At 42.3% G+C, this 22,139-nt stretch overlaps 2 protein-coding genes across 5 annotated transcripts; both read right to left on the reverse strand.

Moving 5' to 3' along the window:
* Positions 1-2,358: 2,358 nt before the first annotated feature.
* On the reverse strand, positions 2,359-6,682 carry LOC137666296 (pancreatic alpha-amylase). The gene is made up of 10 exons (XM_068406174.1): positions 6,515-6,682; positions 5,761-5,907; positions 5,355-5,552; positions 4,518-4,748; positions 3,969-4,102; positions 3,759-3,881; positions 3,546-3,645; positions 3,226-3,347; positions 2,991-3,116; positions 2,359-2,673 (listed from the first exon to the last, which is right to left on the reverse strand). The coding sequence occupies exons 1-10, from the start codon at positions 6,680-6,682 to the stop codon at positions 2,484-2,486; spliced, it is 1,539 nt and encodes a 512-aa protein (XP_068262275.1). The 3' UTR covers positions 2,359-2,483.
* A 3,306-nt stretch (positions 6,683-9,988) lies between these two features.
* On the reverse strand, positions 9,989-20,536 carry LOC137666196 (pancreatic alpha-amylase-like). Of its 4 annotated transcripts, none has more exons than XM_068405947.1 (12): positions 20,411-20,536; positions 19,443-19,611; positions 17,823-18,038; positions 16,107-16,253; positions 14,225-14,422; positions 12,635-12,865; positions 11,599-11,732; positions 11,389-11,511; positions 11,176-11,275; positions 10,856-10,977; positions 10,621-10,746; positions 9,989-10,303 (listed from the first exon to the last, which is right to left on the reverse strand). In XM_068405947.1, exons 3-12 carry the CDS (start codon positions 17,988-17,990, stop codon positions 10,114-10,116), a joined length of 1,539 nt encoding a protein of 512 aa, XP_068262048.1. In that variant the 5' UTR covers positions 17,991-18,038; positions 19,443-19,611; positions 20,411-20,536; the 3' UTR covers positions 9,989-10,113. The 4 variants fall into 4 exon arrangements, with proteins under 4 accessions (XP_068262048.1, XP_068262050.1, XP_068262049.1 ...); XM_068405949.1 differs by having other exon boundaries at positions 19,443-19,614; XM_068405948.1 differs by having other exon boundaries at positions 19,443-19,737.
* Positions 20,537-22,139: the final 1,603 nt, after the last annotated feature.

The raw sequence follows: 22,139 nt of genomic DNA on the forward strand, positions 1-22,139 counted from the left end.
ATTCACTACTGGCATACAAAATTAAGGCCTTAGTGACATCACTTTACATATAGGAGAGTAGCAACAGAAATGATAAAATTAATGGTAAAAATTTCCTAGTGCTATTATTTTTTGGAAAAACTTAAAAGATCAACAGTAAAGCTGACTGTAGCTCTGGCTTTCATGACTCATGTGAAAGACTTGGTGTTGCTCTGGATGACACTTGCTTTCTTCATCTTCTTTGTGCTCAAATTATAAGGCAATGCACCCAAAAGATTGAAATAAAAGGAACAAAAAACAAAGTCTGGACGCAGGTCTGGTCCTTTCGAAGCAGTAAACATCTGGCCTACAATGCTTTACTTACTTACACTGAAGGAAACTGTCTCGTGATTTATTTTTTTTTTTTTCTCCATGTTGTATTTAATTCCACTGTTAAATGCAGAGCTATCTGAATGTACATCAGGCAGAACACTCACTGCACTCCAACGTAATTGAAAAGTGGCTCTACATATGTTCACAGGCACAGCCATATCCTTCTCCATATTCAGCACCTCCTGTTTATTTATGGACACCTCAGATCAATGTGTGTCATTTCAATCATCGTTTGCCACAAGAGCTTGTAAGGCTTGGGGGGTGGATTTGTAATTTTAAGGTTAGACTGATATTTGGGATTAGGTAATGTCTGAAAAATAGCTAGCATAGAATCACACAGTTTCTGAGGCTTAGAGCTGAATGCATGGCTTAGGCAAGGGTACAGTAACCCAGAAAGAGCAGGCAGTGCCAATCTATTCCAAAGGCACAGGAGGGCTCCCTGACCTGACCCTGGGGACAAATGACAGGTTTGCAGGGGCTATTAACATTCTGCTACATGGGTCACCCAACTCTTGACGTCGCTCCAGTGAGCAGATCCAGGGGCTGTGTTATGTCAGCAACCCCCTGCCCTCAGTGAGTCAGTGCTGGCCACAGCGAGCAAAGGAGACCAGGGACCCTACCTGGCCCTTTTCTCCCACACCATGACTGCCTTCCCAGACACTCGGAGCCCTTGGGCACACTGAGAGCCACTATCTGTCCCCCCAACACCCGTGAACTCTCTCACCCACCACAAAAGGGAAACAGCCCTTAGAAGTACACCTTGACCCCAAAAATAATAAATCTGAGAATTCTTCTTCCATTTACCCCTCCAGACTGGATTGCAACAAATACTTTTGGCCAAGCAGACATTCTGACTTACAGCAAAGGCTGTGCTCTTGCATTTACCTCGGCATCTTCTCACAGCTGACAACGAAATTGGGAAAGTCACCAAGTCTGTGCGCTGTCTGCATAATTCTCTGAGATACGACAGAATGCCATTGCTCCGAACATCCCCCCTTCCTTCTTCTTCTTCCCCGTTTTATATGCTGAGCATGATGCCATATGGTATGGGAAATCCCTTTGGTCAGTTGTGGGCAGCTGTCCCAGCTGTGTCCCCTCCCAGCTTCTTGTGCACCCCCAGCCCACACGCTGGTGGAGTGGTGTGAGAAGCAGAAAAGGCCTTGACCCTGTGTGAGCGCTGCTCAGCAGTAACAAAAACATCTCTGCATTATTAACACTGTTTTCAGCACAAATCCAAAACATGGCCCATACCAGCTACCATGAAGAAAATCCCAGCCAAAACCAGTGCACACTGCAAACCTAAAAAAGCAGGCGTGCTCTTATATGTCCCTATGTGGTCATAGCACCGCTCTGTCAATCGAATACACAATCGGTACCATGCTGCAATGGCAGCGTTTTCCCAAAACACTGCTGCAGTGCCAACGCATATACAAGACCCACCGGCATATGACAGACCTCTAAACAACTCCAAAGGAAGAAGGCTCCGAGGAAACAGGCAAGAGTGACTTGCCCATGAAGCTCAGGCAATAATGCAGGCTGTGACTGTCCACAGGTGTTACAAAGAACGCTGACTTAATCTCAACACAAAGAGGGCTGGAGGGTGGCTTTTATTTTAGGTAAACAGCTATGTCAGATGAGTGCATCAGCTGGTAGTGTAACTATTTATCCCTGAGTTAATTAAGAGTGTGAATGTCTCCCTGGTTTAGCGAGACCAGCATGAGGAGGAGTGTACACGTGGCTCAGTACAACAGAGATTATAAAAACTAAAAAACAGGCACTGCTTGTAGCTGCTCTGGGATACAGATGTGTGTGTGTATGTATCCACCGTGGAAATATTGCGTTTTGACTTACCCAGGTGTTGGTTTGGGGGTTTTTGTTTATTTTACTTTCTCCCATGTTTCTGTGATCTGGGAAACGGAGTGCTGCCTTAAAACCCACCACTGCTTTGCCACTAGTTATGACGTGATAAAGTTAGAATCCAATTCATTAAGAGAAAAAGCATTGCTCTTCAATTTGATTGCCATTTATTATCCACTAGATACAGAGAATCACTCATGCTCGACTACCAGGGAATCACATACGGGGGAAAGAGTAAAAGTACAGACCAAACGGAGAAGGACATTTCTCCTGAGTTATAACTTGGCATTAATGTGAATTGCAACGAATGGATCTTCAGCATTGTTACTTATCTGGAAATTAGCCATTCCATCACCAGAAACATACACCTGTTTCCCAGTACATTTGTTGCCCTCCTTTTGTCCAGAAATAACATCACAGTAGGTACCAGCAGGCAGTCCAGTTTGCAAATTGACGTTCATATTCCTATGTGAAAATAAGTGAATGCTGTTTATCCATTGTTTTCAAAACAGGTATTTCAAACTGGGTATAGGATTTTTGAACCTGATGCTACTCCCTTACTTTGAAGGGCAAGGTAAAGTGTGAGCTTTCTGATCCTATCCCTGCTTCGCTCCCTACGCTCCTGTTTTGGCTCTCCAGACCTGGCATGCAATTGAATGACTCTAGCTCAGGCCGTGGGGATTGCTCTCATCAGGAGAAGAAGACATTCCCCTTCCCATCGGTATTGCTGATGAGGGGTGCTACGCTTCCTTGGGGGGACACGGTCTCTCCCACTGGCTTACCAGTCATCGTTATTGAAAACAATGAAGCCTTTATCACCACGGCCAAAGGCTACTTGATTGCTGCCATTGTCCCACCAGTTGGAGAAAGGCTGACCCTCCGCCACATTACGGAAGATAACCATGTTCCTGAAAATGCAAGGAACAGCCGTCACTGTGGCTGCAAGAGCTCTAAAGCCACGAGGAACATGATGCAAAAGCAACTGCTTTTGCTTATTTTTTCTCCACAGTGTCCTACTTTATTTGACGCCAGCGATGTTCACAAACCCAGTCGTTGCCACAGGTAGTGTCTGCATTGATTGTAACAGGCTTTGTTGATCCATCCGGGTTACTTGGTGGTCCAATCCAGTCATTGACGTCCTGTAATTGAAAAGAGAAGTTTAAAACTTCTTACTGAAAATGCAGAGAGCCTATCTGTAGAGAAAAGCTAGATGGAGCATCAAATTTCCACCTGCTAGATCCAACACGGGACAGAGAAATCACTTAACAAATTTAAATGCACTGGACCCGTTCTAATCCTTATCAACCATGAATGTATCTTCAGCACTACAAGCTTACCCGCCCATTTACAAAAGATCTTGGCCAGCGAAAACTTGACATCACACGTGTGAACCCGTACGGATGAGCAAGCATGAAACCAACTGCCATTTTATAAAGCCTGTTTGTCAGACAAAAAAAGTAATGAGATGTGGAAAGAGAAACAGTGCCAGAGAACAGACAGACAAACAAGCAAAAGGAAGAAGCACCACCCAGACAAGACCAATCCCTTACCTGGCATCCCAGAAGGTTAGAATGGAAGCTCCACCAGCCCCGTGCCCGCGCTGGTTGTCGTGATTATCCACAAAGACCAGGGCTCTGTCAGAAGGCACAAAGCCCCAGCCTTCTCCCCAGTTCCTAGCCAAAAGCACAAAGATTTGAAGCTACCCTGTCAACTGATGTATCCAGCGTAGCCCAGATAAGTCTCAGCATCTTCATCCTTACTTCAAGTAGGCCATCTTTTCTCCATTCCACTTGCGGATCACTGTCCCCAGTTTTGCACCGTATTTGAACTCCGTCACTCGGCCGTTTCCAAAGTAGTCACTGCCTTTGATCGGCTCGCCACCCAAGTCAATTACCTGGTACACGAAGGAGAAACTGTGCATCTGTTCTCCTCTCACTGAGACAAAAAAAAAAAAAAAATGCAGTGTACAGTCCTCAGCATTAGTTCTTGCTTTACACTGAGAGAAAATATATTCAAATATGTTTATTTCTGTTGTGTATATCAACCCAAAGTCAGTATAATATATGATGGACACATGTTAAAACATGATTGAAGACATAAAAGGTAAAGTTGAATGATGATAATCTGTTGTGGAGGCATTTTTTTAAAAAGCAAAACTATTTATGTCTGCAGGGCTGCTCCAAATAAATGTCTAGCTCTTTCTGGGGTAAAGTTGAATGAAGATGTATTACTGCCATTCCTCTGAAGGAGGAACATAAAAGAGATACTAAAGACAAAGACAAACATAAGGGAAAAAATATGGAGATTACCTCCTGGTAAATGAAAGGTTTAGTTCCTGCAGAAAACCATTTAGTATTTAGATCTTTCAGCTTGTCCAGAAATGTTCTTATGTCCCCAGGCCACATATGCTTGGCAGCATCAAGTCGGAAGCCTGCTACACCAATATCAATGAGGTAGTTCATGTACTCAGCAACTTTTGAGCGTACATAGTCCTTCTCCAGGGCCAGATCAAGAAGGCTGACCAAGCGGCAGTCCCGGACCTGTGTCATGAAAAAGAAAAAAAAAAAACCCACACAGTTTTGAGGTGCCACTCCGTCAGCTTGTAAAATGCAAGCATAGAAGAGCTATCTGCATAGAAGAGAATTATGCCAAGGTCTGCACCAAGGCATACATAAATGTACTATACAGCTCAATACTCAAGTTAGGACACTTGGTGAAGGATATCACCTCCTTGTGCAGATGTCATCAGAACTGAGGATGAGAAACAGCATGGTTTACTGTTGCGAAGTGGTCGAAGGAAGAGCAGTAATCTTGAGAAAGAACTGCCACACATTCCACCCACAAAAAAGCGATCAGCTGAGTTTACAAACTATAAGAAAGAGCTCACAGGCTGAGCTGAAGACACTGGGCTCAGGAGCAAACTCCTACACATGCCCAGATGAAACATGCGGGGAGGGTTCTTGATTTCTCAGTACTTAGAATATTTTGCACCATGAGTATATCTTTCCTATTCCTACGTTCACTACTTCATTCACTCATCAGGTGACTAAGCACAGGGTTTTGTTTGACCTTACTGTAATGTTTACACAACAGGTTAAAAAAAAAAAAAAAGAAAAAGATTTCAAACTTTTGCCAGAGAAATTTACCTGATACATATCACCATAATTTTCAATTTCTCCACTTCCAGTTCGACATTTGCCATCATTGAAATCCCAGCCAGAGTATGGCACAGCTGGAAAATCTCTGTTCCCAGCATTAAAATAGCTTCCACAGGTAGAATGTGTGCCTGAGCCACCTGCAGCCCCACACATGTGGTTGACAACAGCATCCACATAAATATGAACCTGGAAAAGCAGTAAGTGCATTTCAGTATGTTATGTAATCATGGTGAAGTGATAGTGAGAGCTTTACCACATCACTATTAATCTGATCTTTTTTTTCCCCTTCAGTTTATTCTCAGTTTATGCTTCCTTCAAGGACAGCAGCACTAACTTCCCTCAGATGATACAGCACTTCTTGCTATATCAGATACAGATTTTTCAAGGCACTTACTCCAACGTTGTTGCATCTGGTCACCATGTCTCTGAATTCATTTTCATTTCCTGATCGAGTGCAGAGCTTGTAGCTGATGGGCTGGTATCTTTCCCACCAGGGTCTGTTTGGGTTAGTAATTACAATATTTTCATTTGGAGGTGAAATCTGCAGATGAAATGATGTACTTTGATAAGAAATCAATTGGTTTTACTTCAACATTTTAAGGGCAAAATCTGTGCTTAGCACCTCTGCCCTCAGAGGCAGACTACAGTCCAACCCAGTCTCTGTCTCCCACAGCATAAGCTCAGGTCTGTGAGATGTCCATCTTGTAGACTGGCAAGAAAGAAGTTTTCTTTTGTTCCTGTGGGCTGCCCACATGCAGCATAGGCCTGCATTCAAGGAATTCCCTTCACATGCACGGGGGGGCTGAAGCCACAGGAATTATTACTACCTGGAATAGTGACATCCTTAGGAATGCCAAAACTCAATGCTTATGCCCTTTCCTCAAAACAAGGTAAAGAGAAAAACTTAGCTTTGCAGGGGCAGCATTTCAGAGAGCGTGCCCCTTTGTAACTGATCTGCTGGAGATAGATACAATATCATTCATTGACCCTAGAGGCTCTAGGGTTGTGTCTAAAAACAGTTACTACTTCCATTTCCCCCTTTCCAACACCAAAGTTACTTGGAGCTGGCTGTCTCCAGTTCAGGCATCTTGATTTAATAATTGAATAGTACGATGCCATTTCCTACCTACTCACAGGAAACAACTTACCTGAACTCCTCCAAATCCATTAGGAGCTAAATAGCGTTCACACTCAAGAGCAATATCGGCCCAGCGCCATTCGAAGAGATGTACAATAGACGTCCTCCCAGAGACAGTATTGGGGTTGTACTGCCCCCAGCAAAACCCTACAGCTGCGAGCAGGAGGAGGACTTGCATGATGCCTTCAGTATAAGGCTGCAATCTCTCCACTGGCAATTTATAGTCCTGCAAAATGACAAAGTTCCTATTGCAGCTGTCAAAATTCACACAGATCAATGCTATCAGTTATTATTTGGCTAGCTAGCTTGATATCTTTCTTCTGTTTTGTTTTTTTTCCTGGATTGCCCAACAGCTGAAGATAAAATACTTTTTCACAATGATTATATATTACCATAATCCAAGTGGTCTGTGAGCAGTGCACCCAAATTCAGAATTGTACTCTTTCCAATCATGTAAACAAAAATACCTTATCAAAAGTATTCCAAAAACATAACACATAGACTGTCAAAGGGGAGGCCTGGAAGGTAAAAGGAAAGGGAGTCATTAAAAGATGACTGGAAATCTAACAGCTCTAGGAGAATGAATGAGTTTGCAAGCATTCAGAGGCATCTAGCACTCATGATTACTCTAAGCTCAAACCAGGGTGCTTGATCAGTCACTCTCAGTCAATAACAGATGTATCACACAACGCATTGTGTGATTCACCAGGTGAATCGCACTGGTAACTAGAAACTGACCCCTTTTCATGCCTTAAGTTTTTCTACTGTCATTGCCCAGTCCCTGCTAGGAACTGTTACTGGTTTTCTTCACACAGTCATGCAGAGCAACTGTTGCTCTACCTGATTGAAAGTGATCGGAGCTGCAAGTGTTTTTCTCCCCCACAGAGACCCTGCATAAGGTTTCATCTCACTTTAAATGACCAATGATTCATCTCAGTCATGGAAGAAAACCCCAAATCAGGTGTAAAGTGATACTGCAGATGAGGTTAAGCTGCCTGATACAAAACTGAATTTGAAAGCCAGAGCTGTTATCCAAGTCTCTTCTGTCTTTTCCTACAATTTCCTCTTCAAAAAAATCTTCTGACTTTTGCTCATGACATAATTTCAGGTCTTCATCTGAAACTTATTTAGAAGATCAAGGTCTCAGCAACAACGCTCCATGAATAAGCTCAAGTCATGCCAATGATAAAACAACATTCTGAGAGAATACGAAGACCAGAAAAATCCCTAATATTTGATGAATATCTATGAGGAAAAAAGTCCACAAAATGGCACATTTACTCCAAGAGAAAAGAACCATCAGCGCACTTTGAACCTGAACTGCCTCTAGTATGTTCTTTCTGAAACTAGCCATGCCATTAAATGTTGCGTGCATTGTTCCCTTTCCCAGAATTTATCTTCAAGGGCAAAATGCAGAAGCAGGTCCCATTTGCCCACCTGTTCATTTTCACATCACAGACCTTATCAAAGGTCTCTTTTTCCACTACAACAAAGAAATAGTAAGTTACTGCGAATGACCTCGCCTACTCACTAACAGCAAGGAACCAGTGAGATCATGGCACTTTGTGATTACCAGTTCAGTGAGAATAGGCCCCCTCTCATTCCTCAATATTACCAAGAGCAACTAAATGTGCCTGAGGTTAATTTTTACCTCATCAGCCCCTGTGGGGTTCCATTGCTGTGATGACACATCATTGCATAATATTCAATTTCCCATGACATGCGTTTTCCACCGAAATACGCCGCTATCAGCCAAGGAGAGTAAGGACCCATTCTTGATAGCTCGATGCAATGGATGGCCAACCCACTGGCGAGTGGACAGGGAGCCCTCATGTCATGGGCTATTCAGCAGCTCAAGCTGAACACGCTGCAGTATTTTAGCATGGTGAGGAAATGCATGAGGGCAGGAGAGAAGGTGGCCATCCAGCACTGACAATTTATGAATCTTTAGTATGGTAAAAACATCAGGTGCCTAAAAAAATTTGCTCTGATTTTCAGGGGAGTTTTAGAGGAGTTGAAGCTTTGGCCAGGAGAGACATTGGAGGGGTTTGGCTTTGTTTTGAAATCCCATGTTTTAAACCATTTGATCCGTCAGTATCATTGAAAACCTGGTTGTGAAGAACTGGAGGTTGTGGGTTGTAGATGCTGAAATGAGACCTTTTTATTTGCAAGCTTTTACGCTGTGTTGTGGTTTAACCCCAGCTGGCAACTAAGCCCCACACAGACACTTACTCACTCCCCGCTGTGGAATGGGGGAGAGATTCAGAAGAGTAAAAGTGAGAAAACTCGTGGGTTGATATAAAGACAGTTTAATAGGTAAAACAAAAGCCACGCATGCAAGCAAAGCAAAGCAAGGAATTTGTTCACTACTTCCCATCAGCGAGCAGGTGTTCAGCCATCTCCAGGAAAGCAAGGCCCCATCACACGTAACAGTTACTTGGGAAGACAAACGCCATTGCTCCGAACATCCCGCCTTCCTTCTTCTTCCCCCCGTTTTATATGCTGAGCATGATGCCATATGGTATGGGAAATCCCTTTGGTCAGTTGTGGGCAGCTGTCCCAGCTGTGTCCCCTCCCAGCTTCTTGTGCACCCCCAGCCCACACGCTGGTGGAGTGGTGTGAGAAGCAGAAAAGGCCTTGACCCTGTGTGAGCGCTGCTCAGCAGTAACAAAAACATCTCTGCATTATTAACACTGTTTTCAGCACAAATCCAAAACATGGCCCATACCAGCTACCATGAAGAAAATCCCAGCCAAAACCAGTGCACACTGCAAACCTAAAAAAGCAGGCGTGCTCTTATATGTCCCTATGTGGTCATAGCACCGCTCTGTCAATCGAATACACAATCGGTACCATGCTGCAATGGCAGCGTTTTCCCAAAACACTGCTGCAGTGCCAACGCATATACAAGACCCACCGGCATATGACAGACCTCTAAACAACTCCAAAGGAAGAAGGCTCCGAGGAAACAGGCAAGAGTGACTTGCCCATGAAGCTCAGGCAATAATGCAGGCTGTGACTGTCCACAGGTGTTACAAAGAACGCTGACTTAATCTCAACACAAAGAGGGCTGGAGGGTGGCTTTTATTTTAGGTAAACAGCTATGTCAGATGAGTGCATCAGCTGGTAGTGTAACTATTTATCCCTGAGTTAATTAAGAGTGTGAATGTCTCCCTGGTTTAGCGAGACCAGCATGAGGAGGAGTGTACACGTGGCTCAGTACAACAGAGATTATAAAAACTAAAAAACAGGCACTGCTTGTAGCTGCTCTGGGATACAGATGTGTGTGTGTATGTATCCACCGTGGAAATATTGCGTTTTGACTTACCCAGGTGTTGGTTTGGGGGTTTTTGTTTATTTTACTTTCTCCCATGTTTCTGTGATCTGGGAAACGGAGTGCTGCCTTAAAACCCACCACTGCTTTGCCACTAGTTATGACGTGATAAAGTTAGAATCCAATTCATTAAGAGAAAAAGCATTGCTCTTCAATTTGATTGCCATTTATTATCCACTAGATACAGAGAATCACTCATGCTCGACTACCAGGGAATCACATACGGGGGAAAGAGTAAAAGTACAGACCAAACGGAGAAGGACATTTCTCCTGAGTTATAACTTGGCATTAATGTGAATTGCAACGAATGGATCTTCAGCATTGTTACTTATCTGGAAATTAGCCATTCCATCACCAGAAACATACACCTGTTTCCCAGTACATTTGTTGCCCTCCTTTTGTCCAGAAATAACATCACAGTAGGTACCAGCAGGCAGTCCAGTTTGCAAATTGACGTTCATATTCCTATGTGAAAATAAGTGAATGCTGTTTATCCATTGTTTTCAAAACAGGTATTTCAAACTGGGTATAGGATTTTTGAACCTGATGCTACTCCCTTACTTTGAAGGGCAAGGTAAAGTGTGAGCTTTCTGATCCTATCCCTGCTTCGCTCCCTACGCTCCTGTTTTGGCTCTCCAGACCTGGCATGCAATTGAATGACTCTAGCTCAGGCCGTGGGGATTGCTCTCATCAGGAGAAGAAGACATTCCCCTTCCCATCGGTATTGCTGATGAGGGGTGCTACGCTTCCTTGGGGGGACACGGTCTCTCCCACTGGCTTACCAGTCATCGTTATTGAAAACAATGAAGCCTTTATCACCACGGCCAAAGGCTACTTGATTGCTGCCATTGTCCCACCAGTTGGAGAAAGGCTGACCCTCCGCCACATTACGGAAGATAACCATGTTCCTGAAAATGCAAGGAACAGCCGTCACTGTGGCTGCAAGAGCTCTAAAGCCACGAGGAACATGATGCAAAAGCAACTGCTTTTGCTTATTTTTTCTCCACAGTGTCCTACTTTATTTGACGCCAGCGATGTTCACAAACCCAGTCGTTGCCACAGGTAGTGTCTGCATTGATTGTAACAGGCTTTGTTGATCCATCCGGGTTACTTGGTGGTCCAATCCAGTCATTGACGTCCTGTAATTGAAAAGAGAAGTTTAAAACTTCTTACTGAAAATGCAGAGAGCCTATCTGTAGAGAAAAGCTAGATGGAGCATCAAATTTCCACCTGCTAGATCCAACACGGGACAGAGAAATCACTTAACAAATTTAAATGCACTGGACCCGTTCTAATCCTTATCAACCATGAATGTATCTTCAGCACTACAAGCTTACCCGCCCATTTACAAAAGATCTTGGCCAGCGAAAACTTGACATCACACGTGTGAACCCGTACGGATGAGCAAGCATGAAACCAACTGCCATTTTATAAAGCCTGTTTGTCAGACAAAAAAAGTAATGAGATGTGGAAAGAGAAACAGTGCCAGAGAACAGACAGACAAACAAGCAAAAGGAAGAAGCACCACCCAGACAAGACCAATCCCTTACCTGGCATCCCAGAAGGTTAGAATGGAAGCTCCACCAGCCCCGTGCCCGCGCTGGTTGTCGTGATTATCCACAAAGACCAGGGCTCTGTCAGAAGGCACAAAGCCCCAGCCTTCTCCCCAGTTCCTAGCCAAAAGCACAAAGATTTGAAGCTACCCTGTCAACTGATGTATCCAGCGTAGCCCAGATAAGTCTCAGCATCTTCATCCTTACTTCAAGTAGGCCATCTTTTCTCCATTCCACTTGCGGATCACTGTCCCCAGTTTTGCACCGTATTTGAACTCCGTCACTCGGCCGTTTCCAAAGTAGTCACTGCCTTTGATCGGCTCGCCACCCAAGTCAATTACCTGGTACAGGAAAGATAGAGCATTCCTTTCCACTTAAAAAACAAACAACTAAAAGGCATTGCCCTAGATGTTAAGGAAGAGGTACTACTTGAGCTAAGTATATTATCTGTCTTACTCGCAAAATCGTATTTAAAGATATTTTCTTCATTTTATCTCAGCCTAGCTGTGAACTTGTTTTCTGTCCCCATCCTAAATCTCCTTACCCTGATTGATCACTACCGCATAATTAAGGCTTGGTCTGTACCAACTTTATATTGAGTCTAGTGACCAATGCCTCTGCTTCCAGCACACAGGCAACCTCATTTCACTATCTAGCTAAAGAATGTTTCACTATTTGCCCTAGACCTTGCAGGTAGCATACTCTTTTAATAAAACGTGTCTAGCAACTTTAGCTTTTGCTGACTGAAACCCACAATTAACTGCTTCTTAGGTCTTGTTAGGATTTTTTATTCAAATGTTAATCACAAATTCAGAATGTCAAGTAACACTGGTTATGCCATTGGAAAACAAAGTTTCAGACTGTAATCACCATTTATATCTTCTGTTGCAATTTATTATCCAGAATTTAAAATTCAGAGAGTGAAATCTCTTTTTTAAACCAATAGAATTTTTACACTAACTTCAATACAGTAAATTTCATATCTCAAGTGATATTTCCAGGTTACCTGGTTCGAGAAGGTCCAAAACAACTGGGGCATTTTGCATGTCAGTTACTGTTTGTGGTTAGATTAGGTATTTGTAAATTAGGGTTATTAAATCTCGATGATGATTTCTATAACCTTGAGTCTGAAAGCTGCTCGGGCCCAGCTCAAGCAAAGCATCGCTTCCAGTGTGGGACCGAGTCTATACTGTGCCTGCAAGAGATATGTTTGTAAAGTAAAATTTAAAAAAATAAAGTTTACCTCCTGGTAAATGAAAGGTTTAGTTCCTGCAGAAAACCACTTAGTATTTAGATCGTTCAGCTTGTCTAAAATTGCCTTCACATCCCCAGGCCACATATGCTTGGCAGCATCAAGTCGGAAGCCTGCTACACCAATATCAATGAGGTAGTTCATGTACTCAGCAACTTTTGAGCGTACATAGTCCTTCTCCAGGGCCAGATCAAGAAGGCTGACCAAGCGGCAGTCTCGGACCTATATAAAAATTATGAAATGAAACATTTTTCACCTAATAAACTAAATGTAGTATTCTACATAAATTCTGAATTTTGTTACATACATTACAATGCCAAATAAAACCTTCACTACCCATTGTTCACCATGCATATCTTTGCCTTGTACAGTTATCTTAGACAGTCATCTACACAGAAGGAACATTAAGAAGTCTGCATTCACCCAGCTTACACAGCTGTAGGTGCTGAAGGACTGTAAGAGAGTCCAAACCATTAAGTCTATAATCAGCTTCTTAGTGCAAGTATAGTGCAAATATATGATAAATTATTTTTACTCCAGTGTATTAAGGAACAGATTCATCACTATTTCAAGTGTACTCATTTCTTCTCTGATGTAGGAAAGATTTCTAGAAATTATGTTTCTAAATCTTTTAGAAATCTTGAGTTATTATAGCCTTATGAAACATTAAACTCTTGTTTTCTGTCCCCTTTTTGCCTTTGTTTCCTGTAAACACAAAACAATGGCCATCGATTTTCATCAAAAGACTACTTTAAACATACACTGAATATACTGAAATGCTTTTTGTAATAATTCTTATGATGGGTTTCCCTGGCTATGCACATCTTGCCTGGAGAGAGCAAGGTGCATCAGCCTATGTTGCAAACTGTACTAAAGAATTGGCTATAAAGACGATCCTTTAGAACTGCTCAAGAATTCCGGGACATTTAAAGTCTTCCCTTCTTCTGTCATTTCTCCAAAACCCCTCTCCCCTCAACTTAGATTCAGGAAAGATCAAATGCATTTGAAAGGCATAAGACAGTATCCAAGAAAGATAGGTATTTATCTTTATAAAATAATTCTTCATTCTGTGGTAGTTTTAAAGTCCTGACCTCGTAATCTAATATAGAGGAACACATAGGCTCCTAGGAAGAGAAATCTCTAAACAGAAGGTTGATTTTCAAGATTTTAGCATTACTATTTCTTTATAAAATCCTAATCTCTCTCTTCTGAAATTGAGACCAAAGAAAACTTCCAAATTACAATAGAAGGCAAATAATAACTGTTACTTTTTTTTTTTTTAAACACAAAAACCCCACACAAGATAATCCCTAAATAGATTTTATGAGCTTTAAAACTGTCTTTATAAAGTACCAAAGCACATTTGTCTAAATCTAAAATTGAGCCATTGGCTCAAGTAGAGGTATCCCTTCAAGAAGTGGTGTTCCTGACAGCAATGCTAACCTCTATCATCAATTTGGATAGTTTTCCATGAGGGTTTTTGTTTTGTTTTTTAAAAATGTCTGACAGTAAAGAGAAGCAAAGAAACCACAGACCAGAAACAGATGTACATAAAAAATATATTTACAGTTTTAGGTTTACCTGAGATATATCATGATAATTCTCAATGTCTCCACTTCTCGATTTACATTTACCATCATTAAAGTCCCAGCCAGAATATGGCACAGCTGGAAAATCTTCAGTCTTTGCATTGAAATAGCTTCCACAAGTAGCATGGTCACCAGCACCAGCAGTAGCTCCGCACATATGGTTGATTACTGCATCCACATAAATATGTACCTAGAGAACAGTATTCACATTTCAATTTGAGAAAGCTACTTCCCACGGCACCACTAATTAACATTCTCTCTCTGTCACCTCCTGTCCTATCCCTCTATTTCTGCTTCCTTGCTTCCCCTGACATTTGATTTAAAATATTTCTCTTTTATTAACATATAGCAATGGTGATGTAACATGCATCTCAACCAGTAGGCAGCTAAATTTGCACCCATTATTAAAAAGAGTAGAAAGGAGGACCCTGGGAACTACTGACCTGTCAGCCTCACCTCTGTGCCTGGGAAGATCATGGAACAGATCCTCCTAGAAGCTATGCTAAGGCACATGGAGGACAGGGAGGTGATTTGCGACAGCCACATGGCTTCACCAAGGGAAAGTCTTGCCTGACCAACCTAGTGGCCTTCTATGATGGAGTGACTATATCAGCAGACAAGGGAAGAGCTACAGATGTCTGTCTGGACTTCTGTAAGGCCTTTGACATGGTCCCCCACAACATCCTTCTCTCTGAAGTGGAGAGGATAAGGATTTGATGGGTGGACTGTTCTGTAGATGAGGAACTGTCTGGATGGTCACATCCAGAGGGTAGAGGCCAACAGCTCGATGTCCAGATGGAGATCAGTGACAAGTGGTGTCCCTCAGGGGTCCGTATTGTGACAATACTGTTTAATATCTTCATCAATGACATAATGGGATCGAGCACACCCTCAGCAACTTTGCAGACAACACCAAGCTGAGTGGTGTGGTTGACATGCCTGAGTGACAGAATGCCATCCAGAGGGACCTGGACAAGTTTGAGAAGTGAGCCCATGTGAACCTCATGAGGTTCAACAAGGCCAAGTACAAGGTCCTGCACCTGGGTCAGGGCAATCCCCAATATCAATACAGGCTGGGGGAAGAAGGGATTGAGAGCAGCCCTGTGGAGAAGGACCTGGCGGTACTGCTGGGGGGAAAAGCTGGACATGAGCCAAAAATGTGCGCTCACAGCCCAGAAGGCAAACAGTATCCTGGGCTGCATCAAAAGAAGCATGGCCAGCAGGTCAGTGAGACCCCACCTGGAGTACTGCGTCCAGCTCTGGAGTCCTCAGCACAAGAAAGACATGGACCTGTTGGAGCGAGTCCAGAGAAGGACCACAAAAATGATCAGAGGGATGGAACACCTCTCCTGTGAAGAAAGGCTGAGAGACTTGGGGTTGTTCAGCCTGGAGAAGCGAAGGATCTGGGGAGACCTTATAGCAGCCTTTCAGTACTTAAAGGGGGCCTGTAAGAAAGATGGGGACAAACTTTTTAGCAGGGCCTGTTGCAATAGGACAAGGGGTAATGGTTTTATACTAAAAGAGGGTAGATTTAGACTAGATATAAGGAAGAAATTTTTTACAATGAGGGTTGTAAAACACTGGAACAGGTTGTGCAGAGAGGTGGTAGATGCCCCATCCCTGGAAACATTCAAGGTCAGGTTGGACGGGGCTCTGAGCAACCTGATCTGGTTGAAGATGTCCCTGCTCATTGCAGGGGGGTTGGGCTAGATGACCTTTAAAGATCCCTTCCAACCCAAAGTATTCTATCATTCTAGGAAAAAAAAAACAAACAAAAAACATTTCCACTCCAATGCCACCATGTCTTCCCTTCTAAATTACTGGTTGCCTGTATTGTTGCATTGTTAACACCAGAAGGTTTTCAAAGCACTTACTCCAACATTGTTGCACCTGGTCACCATGTCTACAAATTCAGTTTCATTTCCAGATCGTGTGCACAGCTTGTAGCTGACGGGCTGGTATCTTTCCCACCATGGTTGCCAGGGGTCAGTAATGATAACATTTTCATTTGGAGGTGAAATCTGTGAATAAGATGGTGTCTCTTGATAACGGGATACTGATAATGGTTTATTTGTTTGCCCAGTATTGTTAGAGAAAGAACATCAAAATAGAAAACCATGTATCTTTAATGGAAGACGCTTACAATACCTAACCCACATAGATCCCCAGTATTCTCTGCTTACACTGTAGCGGGCTGGAATTAAAAGACTTAGGCCTGGACCTTCAGCAGGTAGAAACATACTATAAAAATTTTGTCCAGGGACACAGTGTCCTAATTATCTTTGTGAATGCAGTCCTCAGAGATCAAAAAAAGGGTCTGAAATCTGAAGGACTAGGACAGTAGAGACAGCCTTGAATCAGGAAGGGACTGACTGCAGAACAACTGACGTAACATCCTGCCCTTAAAATTGATTCGACTTCCCATTTTTTTAATGTTTTGGATAAAACATTCTTGACATGAGACTTGTCACAGTTTCCAGATAAGCTATAGCTCTTCCTTTTACAGACTCTTTCCAGGATACTTTTCAGGCAACAAGCTTTTGCTGTTGCCTCCAAGCCTCTGGGCGTGACCACCTGATCCCACCATTTCTCACAAAGATCCCTGGCTGCAGCCTACTTAGCAGCCACGCCTTCGTGACCAGCTCAGCAAGTCTGCGTCTGAAAAAACTTTCTTTCTGAGACCCTGTCACAGCATGGATTAAAAAGATATCCAAGTGTATATCATAGTCTGAGAAACCAGTTCAAAATCAATCAATCAGGCCTGTGTGCCTGGAAAGGTTGCAAAGAAAAGATGTATTACTTGAAAATTATGGAAAAGTTCTCACTCAGGCCAACTTGCAAACTCCTGGGTACAAGAGACCGGAAGACTTCTCTCACCAGTTTCTCCCGAGCAATCTGACAAACAAACTGAAATAGTTTAATAGGTGACTGGTCTCCAGCCCTACTACCCCACCCATCTGACACTACTGGTTCCACAGGAACACACGTCTGTTGTTCAGATGGAACAGATTCACACCGACACACCTCCACCAGAACCTGTGTTCAGTTCATTTCTGCCTGCTCACACCAGGTTCCTGCAAAGAGGCGTCTCTTAATGGCTTACTCTGACACCAGACTTTACAGAGAGAAACTTGCCAGTTTGGGTGAATGCAATTAGCAGCCTTTTATATTTATTTATTTAAAACCTTCAGCACTTTGGTATTCTCTTTGGGAGCCCTTCCTTTCAGTCATAGTTTCATTTTATGTTTATCTAGCTCTTAAGAGCTTCCCTTGATTTAAATAATATCAAGCAGATGAACGTAGGTTAATCTTCACAGCAGTAAAAAAAAAAATGTAGCCAGTGATATGCAATTCTAATTCATTTAAATGTAATAGCAGAGAGTGTAAAACATGCACTTTGGAGCAATGAAATAAATTCACGCTTACACGATGATAGCTGAAGAATATATTTGTCAGCATTTACTACTTCCATTACCAATTTCTACTTTTCTTTCTCAGTGCCTGTCCTTTGGTGAATGGAACATTTTCTCTGAAAAACAAGTTATCACCTACGTAGCAATATAACTATCTACTGATAGGAACAGACATACCTGAACTCCTCCAAATCCATTAGGAGCTAAATAGCGTTCACACTCAAGAGCAATATCCGCCCAGCGCCATTCAAAGAGATGTACAATAGACGTCCTCCCAGAGAGAGTATTAGGGTCGTACTGTGCCCAGCAAGACCCTACAATTAACAGAAGAAGACAGATACCCATCCTGTGCTCTGTGATCAGTTGCGCTCTTCTTACTGCCTATTTATGTTCCTGCAAGAGGGTAAAGTACACGTTACAAAATACATGTTTAAAAGTAAATGACCATCTCTGGCATCATATTTATTTAACTTTACTTGATTGTCATTTTGTTTGAGAATTGGATTCTATCTAAGCTGTATCAGCCTCCCATGCTAACGGTAACTTTGTTTTTCTGAAGTTAAAATTCAGATGTTGTCTAATAGAGGCTGTCTCTAGTGTGCCGAACTTGTATTTTTATTAGCATAGAGCCAAAAACAAACCCAAAAAGGCAAAGGAGTACTTAGATAGACTGAAATGGACATTTCATTTCTCATTTTAATGTACAATATTTTACATTCCTATTTATTCTTGAGAGGCATCTTTTTTTCAATCTGTGTTATTATTACTTGTGCATATTTAGACAAGGCCTCAGAGGAGTGGCATGTTTCTTATCGTGAGTTGCCACGAAACCTCAGATATTTTGGAGGTCTAATATATGTAAGTCTGTCGCTCGTGATACATATGACATCTATCACTCAAACAACAGCCCTAATCTTAGAAGATCTCTCAGATACAGAAGTGACTATACTGACTCAAAGCCAGAAACGTTAAATGTTTAATCTCTGTACACCTGTACAATTTGTGTGGAGATACTCTTCTCCCAGAGATCACAGCGCAATGGCACGCAGAGGTTAGAAGTGCTGTGAAGCTCCACAACCAAGAAGTCTCCTTCTCAGTGCCCAGGTACAGAGTTCTGCAAATGCACTGAAGGAGCTTTCCAGAGGAGGAAATCCAGCTGCATTACCTTCTGATAAACCAGGCTAGGAACTATACTTCCCAATTCACATCATATTTGTATTTACTTATATACAAACACAGATGACAAGCCTGTTAAAAGTGCCTCTCCTTTTTCTCATCTAAAGAGAGATACAACTTATAACAAATCAGAAGTTAAAGAACTATCAAGGTTTATGTTACACTATTTAAGATCTCATATTGCACTCTTCATGTTTAGAAGTTGGTTTAGAGAGTCTCAAATACAAAGAAGTTCTACAAGGAGATCTTTTGCAAACAAAAGGCTGAAATATTACTTCCCGTAAATAACAAAACACAGTCCTCTAAGTATCTATTCTTTGTAAAAAAGCTATCTTAACACAGAAACAACACAGGGCAAAGAGGGAATAAGGAGATTCCTGTGTGCTGTCATAGGGCACACCAAACACTTCGGTGAAGGCTTAAACATGAACACAAGGGCCTTCAGGTTTGCTACCCGAAAGAAACCTGTACCTTTTCCTGATTTAATACACATTTAGGAATGCACTGCTGAGAACTCCAACCTGCTACGATACAGACACCCAAACAAAAGTTTATATAAAATCTTACACGATTTCTACAAAACAACCCCCATTTTTATTTCACAGAAAGGATGATCCATACCTCTCAGTCAGTGGAGCTGCACTCTTTGGAGCAAATTCAAGCACAAAATGTGCCAGTTTATAAAGTGTAGAACCCTCCTTCCAGAGCCTGTTGCTATCAGCTGTCACCGTACTTCACAGGCAGCCAGAGTTACTTAGAATGAATCATTTGGTAAATTCAGCTTGTTTCTCTGCTTGTGAACAAAATAACTTTAATGAAATTTACTAGTAGATCTTCAGTAGAGTATACAGATAAATTTTAGCTGTAAGCAGTTGTTCTATGTGCTTTCCTTTTCATGAAAGGACACTTCTTTGCCCTGATAGGAAGAACATACATAAACAAAAAATAGGCTAAGAAAGTTTATCTCTGACAAGAGAAGCTATTTATCAGATTGGCAATTTTTAGTTACAGCAGTAATTACACAAAGCAGTAAGAATAATTTATTTTGACCCAACCAGCTCCAAGGCCTAGTGCTTGAAGAGAAGACTCAATGTAGTTTTTAATTTCTTTGAAATAGATTTATGGCTGCTCTGGCTTCAGTACCAGCAATGGTAAGAGAATGGAGATGTTGAAATCCCCAACACGCTCTGAAGGCTCTAGCTTCAAAATGCTTTTGAAACTTGGAAATAAAGTAAGAGGCCTGTATTCCTCTATGGAAGAAAAGAGAGCACCACTGATTGCAAGCCAAAGAACACAGGAGAGAATTGTTTCTGAAGAACACTACTGCTGTCTTGGACAACTTGAGAACTCAGGCCTGCGGAAGCTTCAGACGCTAAAGGCTGTTACAGAAAAGGATTTCCATGTGAACTTCTAGTCGCTCCCCACAGAACTTCCCTCAGCAGCTGCGTGCTTCACGCACGCGAAGCAACTCCGCTTCGGCACCTCCTGCACAGACACAGCTCCGCCCCTTACACAGCCCCCGTCAGGAGCAGCTCTACCGACCGCAGATCCTGCCGGGCCCCTTCAGCACGGACAGGCAACAAACATACCGAGAGCGAGAAGCACAACTCCGTACGCACGTCTGGGGCCAGCCGGTGCCCTTCCCACCGGGCTCCAGCTGCACCATCCCTCCCGCCGCCAGCAGGGCGCCGCCGGGGCAGCCGCGGCGGGAGCCCAGCCCCTTCCGCTGGGGCGGAGCAGCGCGGGGGGGAGCGGCAGGGAGCGGCCCCCACCCTGCTGCCCCCCAGCACCCCGCCGAGGCAGCCAGCTCCAGCCCGCCAGCCCCGCGCCGCGTTTGCCAGCGAGAAACTGTCACATGGTGAAACACGCTACGGGATTATGTCGATTCAAGATAAAATTACATTCGAGAATATATTTGTTCTCGAGATTTCAGAAAGGAATCTGCCTACACACTTTTTTTTTTTTAAAAAAAAAACACAACTATTTTTGTCTTTGAGTATAGCACCACCTTGCTCGTATCCTGCTTCACTGCTTTGAAAATTTACTTGGCCTTTTACACAGTATTTTAATAGCTTGGTTCTTAACTTGTAACTCAGCGTGGGTGTGAGGACATCCTGCATGTTTCCTCTATTATATACCTTTTTACATGCAATAATTTGAGTCACAAAGCTTTGTAAAGTGGGTCCATCCAGACAGAAACTAAAAATGTGGTAGCACAAAGAAGGTCTCAGCTTCTTTGAAGGCTACAGGGGATTAACTAGCATTTTCTACTTTAATGTTGCTACAGTGATTTTGCCATACAAAGTAACGAATTGAATTTCTCATTACCAGTAAAATGTTTCTTTTCTCTGGGAACAGTCAAAACCACAACTAGAGTATATATTTGTATATAACATAAAAGGATCTTATGCCAGAAGCTGCTTGCTAGGCTGGAGTAAAAGACTGGGGTGTGAGTTGCAAGAAAAGGAACAGTAGCAATGTAAGCTACTTAAGGAAACCACAGTATGTACAATAGCAAACGTGTTCTCTTCAGTCTTGTATCAAGTAGGGAGACACACTTAAGGAATAAACTGGAAGCAGCTGGAAGTGTCCTAGAAAATAACAAAGGAAAAGTGATTCTCAGTTTGACATTAGGTCCCTTAGCTGTCAACTTCCAAAGATACGAAGGGATAACGATGATGCAAACTCTGTAACATGTGAAATGTCTTCGTGAATTTTCCAAGTTATTATTGTCGTAAGGATAATTTAGTTAGAAACCGTTCATTTCTGAATGCATGTTAACTCCACTTTGCAGATGACATTATTATTTTTACCTTCTAAAAAACAAAATTTCTTTTCACTATCATATAATGGAGTCCCTAAAATTTAAAGTTTTTGAGGAAAAAACACTCAAAAGACTGGAACTGAAGATAAGCCTTAATGTACCCAACTCATACTGAGGACACTGGAGAAATGTGTGTGCTTTTTTAAAATCCATCTCTTTAGAATTAAAAGCATATTAGAATGACCTTCTGAATTTGGCTTTCAAAGAAAATTCTGACAAGGCACACAACTCATTTATATATAGAAAATAAATCAATTTAGCTTCTGCTATCACAAGATCTTTGCTATATCAAAGCATCAATTTATACAAGAGCACTATAGTAAAATTCATGATTGTTAGATTATCCAAGTCAGCCTCACCTCATAGTGATATGAGTATATTCAAAATTTTTAATTAAATAAGAAACATTGCTGTGTCTATATGTCATTAGTCAATGAACAAAAATTGTGAAATAAGCTTGCATTCACTGCTTACGTGCAATCTCTGAAGCTGGC

This window comes from Nyctibius grandis, chromosome 8 (genome assembly GCF_013368605.1).
Source record: "Nyctibius grandis isolate bNycGra1 chromosome 8, bNycGra1.pri, whole genome shotgun sequence".
NCBI lineage: Eukaryota > Metazoa > Chordata > Aves > Nyctibiiformes > Nyctibiidae > Nyctibius > Nyctibius grandis.